The sequence below is a fragment of the Adelges cooleyi genome, unplaced genomic scaffold, assembly GCF_023614345.1.
Source record: "Adelges cooleyi isolate 19-005CV unplaced genomic scaffold, UGA_ACOO_1.1 ACOO_flye_CR_arks_rails_tigmint_CR_PRNA_30, whole genome shotgun sequence".
Lineage (NCBI taxonomy): Eukaryota > Metazoa > Arthropoda > Insecta > Hemiptera > Adelgidae > Adelges > Adelges cooleyi.
This window is the reverse complement of record NW_026095971.1, coordinates 15,805,703-15,815,048: the sequence shown is the minus strand read 5'-3', so window position 1 is coordinate 15,815,048 and position 9,346 is coordinate 15,805,703. Positions and strand designations below refer to the sequence as shown.

The window sequence follows — 9,346 nt, the reverse complement described above, 5'->3', positions numbered from 1 at the left end:
TAGAAGTGTAACATAACTGTACAGACTACAGTGTACACTGTGCAGTGTACTGCTAAGAGCGACTGTTGTTTACGTTTTACTCTATCGTTTTATTTCTACGACTTGTACGATTACTGCGTAAATACTTCTAGTTTTCTTTAGAATTTAATTGACTTTTTGAGTTTAACAGTGCATTGCTCATTATAATATACCTAGGTTTACTTATAAAATAAACATTTTCATTAATTATTCTTAAGACGAAATATATATTTCACTTCTAATTTGACTATTTTTCATCGTATTGATCTGCAAATATGGTAAAACATTCAAGTCTATTATTTTATTAATTTTTTTCACGTAGTACATTATGATGTTTTAATGTACCTAACTATTTTTTGCTTCTTCATTATCTTTCTCTTATAATGTATACCTATGCGTGTAAACTGTATAATATTATATATATGTTAATAATTTTGCTTAGAGAGTACTTAACTAATATCTTCAACCCTTTTATTGTTATGGTACAACGCCTATAAACAATATAATGGTTAATGAAATATTGAAATATTAAAAATACCTTTCACCACATTAAATAAATGTATAGTAGTAGTAGTGTATTTTGGTAGAAAAGCTATGCTATTGATAGATCAGAATTGCCACTTCTAGGGTTGTCTGGCCCACAGTGTTTTTTTCCAGATTGTTAGTCATACATGTACCATGTTTATAAATATGTGTGTGTGTATTTAAAAGAGGTACCTATTTTAGTGTTCTATTCGCCACATAATTAAAATAAAATTAAGTTATTATAATCTAAATTTTATTGGTTTTTGTATTATTGGAACCTAAATAAAAAGTAAAAAGAATATTTCGCTGATATGATAATTCAAAATTAAAGTAAAAAGATATTAATAATTCCCAAAAATATATCAAAATTAATTTTTACATAATTTTTATTATTTTAATTCAGAGTAAAACTGAGTATGTAATTAAAATTTGTCTAAGTTTTTGAACTAAATTACTATAAACGAAAATTACATTGAAATCTTGGATGAGGGGAATTAAAATCTACAGTGATTTTGCTGTATTTTGGCCAGATTAAAACTATTAGTTAGACTTCCTCAATTTTTACTCGGAATAAGAATAGTAGGAATTATTATAAAAAAAGAGTTTTGTTATTTGTTAATTTACCTTATTTGTGTTTAAATTATACCATCAAAATTTGTTTACATTTTAAGTAGGTCCTGATAAAAATAATACCCAACAAAATTTTTGTTAAAATCATTGATTTTAATTATTTAGCTGTTTAGCTAACAGAGCATTATGATGGTGTTTTGACGGTTTTGCAGCATATGTTCCCATAACTCAATTTAGTTCACATTTTGCTTACTAACGTTTTTAAAGATACTAGAAAAATTGAGGGGGTGCCAAATACAAACAAATTAAAATATAGACCTCTTTAAAGTATACATATATATATATATATAATCCCTCAAACTCATTATATAGTCTTGGCGAGTCTTTGTTATTTCTTACCCACTCTTTTTATATCTCTTCTAATCAATCGCTAGGTTTCTTTGAGCATGCATACTCACGGGTCAAAGGTAACTATGATATAATAGTATTTTTGATTTTCGATAGTTATACTTGAGTTTAATAATACTTAATTATCATCTATATCTACTTTTATTCTGTTCATTTACTTCTGCGAGCATGTAATTTTTACTATTGACAATGGTGTCTAAATATCTAATATGACATCTGCTTTTCCAAATCTAATTAAATGTGTTTTTTGAAAAAGGCAACTCAATTTTTTGCCATATTCAGATTTTTTTTGGAAGTATCTTTGAATTTTAATTCATCTTTTGATGTTAAAACGTGACATATCCATATAGTCATATTGTAAAAAACACTTAGTATTGTTAGCTACACTTTAAAAATGTGTGATTTTAAAGGGCCCAGTAGCTCAGTTTGGGAGTACTTGACCGATCTAAATCTCAATGGGTGAAGATCTGCGTCTTTAACAGTATTAGTTATATTTTGTTTATAATTTATCTTTCAATACATTTTTTTTTTTCAGAGGGAACCAGAGCACCTTCGTAAACTATTTGTTGGAGGTTTAGACTACAAAACAACTGACGAAAATCTCAAAAAGTATTTTGAGCAATGGGGTGAAATATCAGATGTAGTTGTAATGAAAGATCAACAAACAAAGAGATCTAGAGGATTTGGCTTCATAACATATGCTGCAGCCCATATGGTTGATGATGCCCAGGCTGCTCGTCCTCATAAAATTGATGGACGGACAGTAGAACCTAAAAGAGCAGTACCCAAATCTGTAAGAGTTATAAAAATATTACTTAAACTTCTTATCTATGTACATTATATTCCTAGGACATTGGAAAACCAGAAGCTGGTGCCACTGTAAAAAAATTATTCGTTGGTCTATTGAATGATAGTATAACTGAAGATGATTTAAAAGAATATTTTGCTCCTTATGGTAATGTTACCTCGGCTGCTTTAGTAGTACATAAGGAAACTGGCAAAAAACGTGGATTTGGTTTTGTGGAATTTGACGATTATGACCCAGTAGACAAAATATGTTGTATGTTAGCTATTTTATATACAAATTACAAAACTTAAAGTTTATACAATATGTATTTTAGATAAAAAAACCTAATATTTATATATTTTGTTATTTATTAAGTAACCATTAAACAAAGCTAAATATTTTTTTACTTTCATTCTAATTATAATATTTTTAGTTCTAAAAAAAATATTGCATTAATGTAAATATGTTTATTAATTAATTATTTATAATTATTATGAAATCACAGTGAAAGGGTTACATATAATCAAAGGAAAGAAGATTGATGTTAAAAAAGCATTAAGCAAAGAAGAAATGGCAAGAGTAAATGCTAGAAATAACAATTCTTCAGATAACTGGGGTGGAGATGGTCGAAATGCTTGGGAAGTAACAATGAGACATTTTGGAATGAATAACCGTAGTGGTAATAGTGGTGGATGGAGAGGTACAAAAATATATTTATTTTTATTTAATATTTATACTCTGTTCTAGAATAGAACATAATACGATTATGTTTATATATAATATGTAAACATTAGATGCTTATTGTTGAGTTATCCTAGCATAATGGGAATGATATTAACTTTTAAAGGATACAATTTGTAAATAGGTGGTAATGATCCTGATCCATGGGAATCGGGTCCTGTTTCACGAGGTGGAAATTGGGGTGGTCCATCATCTAGTTCTTGGGATGATAATTTTGGAAGTGGCTATCAACAGAACTTTGGCGGTGGACCTATGCGAGGAAGTGGGCCAATGCGCAGTAGTAGTGCTTCAAGACCGGGTCCTTATAACAGTAATATTTTATGCATACATATATTTAATATATATATCTACGATCAATTAAATGTTTGTAGGTAGTTATGACATTGACTTTAATGACTTAGGTGGATTCAGTGGCAACAATTTTGCTAGTGGAGGCGGAAACAACATTGGAAGCGCACGTCCAAGAATGGTTCCTCGAGGTAGAGGTGGTCCTATAAGAGGATTATCTACAAGAGGAAATCCAGTTAGAAGTGGTAGAGGTGCCATTGGACGGGGAAGAGGAAGGTACTAAATATTAAAGGTAATCATTATATTACTTTAAAATTTATTGTTATATTTTTAAAGTGCTTATAAAATTCATGACTACAAAATCTAAATATATTAAGTTACGACTTAGGGCCATTATTACTTTGGTAATTTTTTTTATAAAAATATTATTTTAATTTATACCATAATTTAACCTATTTTACGACTTTATCCTAACTTTGTATTACTGGCTCTAAGTCAAGACTATAGTTCAAAATGTTATGTTCATTATATAGGTTTAAAGTTGTTTTATTTGTGCACAGGTTAAAAAGTATGAGCTGCCCCAAAATGTAACCTAAGGGGTTTGGGTCAGGAGAATTTCAGCCCGCAGAAATTTATACTTATGCAGGTCATCAGGATTCTTTTTTAAAAACTTCTACTAATTCCTCAATTTATAGTAACAAAAGAGGAGGAAGGATTTTTTTAGGATAAAGATTGTGTGTATTTTTTTTTCTAACTTCTTAATTAAACAATAAGTACAAGTAATGATTATTCTTATAACGAAAAGAGTCAGTATTATTCAAAAGTGTTAAGATTTCCAAATTAGATTTATAATATTTAGTAAGTTAGGTTTAAATAAATGATAATCGTGGATCAAAAAAAAAAAAAAAACTAGTATAATGACAAGTATTAATATTTTTTTTATATAATCAAACTGAACAATTCCGAATGAAAGAGGTATTTGATAATTTTATGGTTTATAGAATTTAAAATTATTATAATACTTTTTTCATAATAAATTACTTAAACATTACTGTCACAAATTACCCTCTGTAATCCAGTTATCAAGTCAAAACATTTTTCTTAAGTAATTTTTAAATGGATTATAATTCATATCAGATTTTATATAATAGTGTATGATTATTTAGACGTAGGAGTATAGGAAAACCTTAGATTATTGAGTTTTATTCAAATATTCATATTGTAGTTCAACTATCCTCTAACAATTATTTATATGTTTGTGATCATCTTTCTTAATACTATATAGTTTAGAAAATAGATGTGTGTAACTATTCGGTTTAGTATTTTTAAACAAATCTGAAAATAATAATATTGATTTTATATTGTTCTATACATATTACATTTGTATATTTAATATTTATGTATACTCTAGCAGATCAGATTAGAATATATGAAAATTTTTATTCCGGTTTTATTTAATGAACAAGTCAAAATAAGTTTCTTCAAAAAAAAACATTCACTTTTTTATTATGTTTAATTATCAACTATGGCTGATATAATTTTATAGTACTTGTATTCAGATAAATGTATTATTATTGATCTCAATGTATACAAAAACACTATTGGTTCAAATATAAATGCAGTTATTTGAACCTTAATAATAAAAATGCCTACAAATGGATTATTTCAGTTATTTTCTTTTATAAAAGTCTACTAGAATAATTTGTATCTTTAATGTCATTTAAAAAGAGAAGCTCATTAATTTATTGTCATTTTCAAAAAGCAGTAGAGTGGAGGCTCATCTCATATCCCAATAATTTTATTTTAAATAGTTATCATTACTAAACAACTTAAATTCAGTAAAGTATATAAGTTTGATATTTTAATTCTGAGGGATACCTAAGGTTTATTAACAATAGTTAAAAATTGTTTGACTCGTATGTTTATAAATGTGTAGGAAACTGGTTCAATAGTTAATATATAGCATGTTTCCCTGTTTTATTTGTAATTTATTGTTAGCATGCATTAAAAATCAAGGATTTTAATAAAATTACAAGCAAATATCACATTTTGCTCTCCACTTAAAAAACAATTTAAAAATCCAAGATGTGTTTCTGTATTGGACTTGATTTCTTGTATTTTCAACCATAATACTCAAAATATAAATTTAAAGCACATTATTCTCTTAACAATGTTTTTATTGATATTTATTATTTCTACTATTTATAAATTCGCACAAAGCATTTTTTTAGCCTATTAATGAGTGATGGGCATAATCAAATGATTTCGATAATGAAATTATTAGTAATCGAGAGAATCTCTCGAAAAATTACTCTAAATTAAAATCGTTTATTCGTTTGATTAAAATAATAGACTATTTTTACTGATTTGGAATATTATCGATTACGTTAAACCCATTTATAAGTTATAACCAAATTGCTGACCCTATGTAGTTGGGAGTGTAAAGCGAAGATAAAGAAGAAGAAGAAGTTATAACCAAATAATTCAAATAGGTATAAGTAAAGAAATATGCATCTACTTATAGTAAATGAATAATTTAATTTCCTTTTTTTATTTGTTGGTATAATACCTATTATTAATTGAATTGTAATTTAGAAATAATAATACTTAATTATTAGTGGGTGTCTTAAATAAAATGGTCTAAGATGTTTTATTTTTATTAATCGTTCAATAATTATTATTATCTTCAATTTAATTATGTACCGTAATCCATGTTAACTGAAATTTTTTCGAAAATAATTTTATTGCATAAATAAAAGTGTTAAAGAATATTATAGAGCATCCATAGAATATTATAGACCGATCTTTTTCCTCTTATAAGTTATTTCATATATTAAATATAAAAAAGTTTTATAGATTTTGTGTAATATTTAGTTTTGTAAAGTAGCATTCCTGAACAACTTCAAAAAAGTTTTTATCATAATCGAAATATCTCGATTATGCCCATCACTACTTTTAATCACTCGCAGTTATGAATAATGATAACTCCCATTGTCCTGTAGACAGTTACTACACGGACCTCCTCATCATGTTTTCTCCCCTACCCCACTGTGCTGGCTATTGTATACATACATTCTAGCTGTTTGACATACATTTTTCATTAAACAACTAACTTCTTGGGTTAGAATAGTATAAAATATTCAAATTCAAATTTTTTTATAACTTTTTTACATTCACAAACGTGTGGTACTCAAATGAAATAAATGCTCTTTAGTGAATAATATAGTTATAATATTTTATTACAATCTTGAATTAATTTGACCATTGTAATATGGAAAAAAATATGAAATGCATCTATTACATTGCGTAACAACAGGACCCCTTTAAAGTATAATCACGGACCGCCCAAAAAAAATAAACAATAAACCGTTCAATTGTATTGCCATTTAATATTAATAATAACCGTAATCTAAATTTGATATATACAAATATAACCGGGTAGGTTCGTTATTGCCTTTCAAGAGGCTGGAGGCAGAATACTGACAATAAATTATTATAACTTAAAAACGTTATAGGAAACTTTACCAATATATGAAAGACCACTTATGTATTCAAAATTAATAAATATACATTCAATAAAGTTCATAATTTTCAAACAAATTTACTTTTGGGTTATTTAAAAAAAATGACAGCCCCTCCATGGACCCCCGAACAACCATCTACGGACCCCCCCAGGGGTTCCCTGGACCACCGGTTAAGAACCTATGAACTAGGGCATCAATACACTGAATACATAATACATAGTATACAGTGTATGTAACATGAAAAATTATATTATACATATCTTAAAAAAAACAATATTACTAAAATAAATTCAAAGTTATATTACAATTACCTGTTCAATTGAAAAATAGTTTAAAATACATCGTGAGTACGAATAAATTTATCTACCATTTGTATTGTAAACACTATTTGTGTTACACCATTTGGCATCACTGTATATTTCAATTTTTAATTGTTCATAATAGACGATAGCAGCTGAAGTGACTGCATGATATCATATCAAAATTCAAATTTTTTTTAATGAATCCTGTTTTACTGACTACTGTTATTTATGTAACTTATTACTTATTAGAAATTAGTTCGATTGGCTCTAAAGACTAAACACTTTAGACCAGCTATTACTCTTGATGTACAATGTATTTTTTCTAAAATTTCTTCTATGTTACTCGTTTCACAAACGCTAATTTACTATTAAACAAAAGCCTACCTACATTTTGGAAGTACTTTAATTAAGGATATAAAAAACAATAAATTATACAATAAAACTCCTATTTTACTCTTAATTTTAAAAAAAAAATCTGAATTAGGTAGACAATGAGAATAATGTGAATTGTGCCCTTGACTGGACTCTCGATTTGTTTTAAATAGGTAAGCTAAAAAAATAAATTACATTTTAATATTCGTTTTTAATACTATTTTAATTTTAACAATAAGAAGTGAATAATTTAATAAATATACCTTCAAATCTGAACTCAAGAGTTATTTTAAAATGTCGTATTTTTGTAAGAGTTACTTAAATTAAATTGGTTACAGAGTCCAAAATTATTTAAATACTTGAAATTTTTGAATTAAAATACTAATACTAAAAACATTTTTTTATTTCAGTATTGATGATGTTTATGTTTAATTTTAACAATGTCGATTCAAGTACAACAGAAGTGGTTTGCGATAACCAAAAAATGATTGAAGCTGAAGAGATTTCTATGACTACTATGGAGCTGGAAGACATCCAATTTCAAAGTTTAACGTTTGGAAACAATACGATGAAAGTTATTACAGAAGATCCAAGTACGCATAGTTCAGATCTGATCCCTGGTATTTATGAAGGTGGATATAAATTATGGGAATGCACGGCGGATATGTTAAATTACTTAAGTAATAATATAAATATTGTTAAGGGAAATTCTATTTTAGATCTGGGCTGTGGTATGGGCCTCTTAGGTGTACAAGCCCTGATGTTTGGTGCTAAAAATGTTGATTTCCAAGATTATAATAAAGAAGTTTTAATAAATGTTGCTATGAAAAATGTTTGTTTGAACTGTATAGAGAAATCAGATAGTTGCAAGTATTTTTCAGGTGATTGGGATTCATTTACTATCTTAAATGAAAATACTTATGATGTAATTTTGACATCTGAAACTATATATAATGTTAGTTATTATATGAAATTAATTAACTTGTTTAAAAATAAATTAAAACCAAATGGAATTATTTTTTTAATTGCCAAAAATTATTATTTTGGAGTTGGTGGATCTATAACTGAGTTTTTAAATGTATTAAAGTCATTTAAATTAAATGCTGAAATTATTTGGTCTAGTACTGATGGTGTAAAAAAAACATTATTAAAAATTTATTTTTGAATATTTGTTATTATTTTAATAAATAATAAATTGTACCTGTTTCATCGTTTTGTCAACTAAAATTGTATTATAGCATTTCATCATGTTTCTTACTTTATCTTTTTTAATCGTAAATTTTCTTTTTTAATCTTCGCCATACACTCTCAACTACATGGGGTTGGCTACCCTAGTCCTACACCTCCATAGAGCTCGGTCTTCTACATCACGTTCAAACACCCCAGCTATCCTCATATCACTCTCTATTCTGTCCATCCATCTTTTCTTTGGCCTCCTCTTCCTTCATCTTTATCTCACTGCCTCTGCATCATCTCTTCTCATAACATGACCGAACCATCTCAGCCTATTCTCACTCATTTTCTCCACAATTGATGCAACCCCTAGACTCTCCCTTAAGTATTCATTTCTTATTCTATCTTCCCTAGTCACTCCACTCATCCAACAATATTTTCTGTCGTACAGTACACACGTGTGTGTGTGTCGTGTTAATTCGTAGCGCTTTTAGCTTTCTATTTTTTGCCTTTATCCTATTCTCAATATTTATCATGTCTTTTAAACCAGACACACCGTTAAAAAAATCTACATCGTCTAATTTCGCTTCAAAAGGAACTTTCTTTAGAGGATATAATGAAAATGCTCAAATCGATGC

General features: G+C 27.4%; 2 protein-coding genes across 3 annotated transcripts; both read left to right on the top strand.

The window, feature by feature from the left end:
• Positions 1-2: 2 nt before the first annotated feature.
• On the top strand, positions 3-5,000 carry LOC126838303 (heterogeneous nuclear ribonucleoprotein A1, A2/B1 homolog). 2 transcript variants are annotated; one of them, XM_050572627.1, is made up of 7 exons: positions 3-296; positions 2,057-2,314; positions 2,371-2,581; positions 2,814-3,008; positions 3,174-3,359; positions 3,421-3,629; positions 3,898-5,000. In XM_050572627.1, the coding sequence occupies exons 1-6, from the start codon at positions 294-296 to the stop codon at positions 3,618-3,620; spliced, it is 1,053 nt and encodes a 350-aa protein (XP_050428584.1). In that variant the 5' UTR covers positions 3-293; the 3' UTR covers positions 3,621-3,629; positions 3,898-5,000. The 2 variants fall into 2 exon arrangements, with proteins under 2 accessions (XP_050428584.1, XP_050428585.1); XM_050572628.1 differs by having other exon boundaries at positions 6-296; positions 3,451-3,629.
• Positions 5,001-5,110: 110 nt separating this feature from the next.
• On the top strand, positions 5,111-8,728 carry LOC126838304 (histidine protein methyltransferase 1 homolog). The gene is made up of 2 exons (XM_050572629.1): positions 5,111-7,708; positions 7,946-8,728. The coding sequence occupies exon 2, from the start codon at positions 7,951-7,953 to the stop codon at positions 8,698-8,700; it is 750 nt and encodes a 249-aa protein (XP_050428586.1). The 5' UTR covers positions 5,111-7,708; positions 7,946-7,950; the 3' UTR covers positions 8,701-8,728.
• Positions 8,729-9,346: the final 618 nt, after the last annotated feature.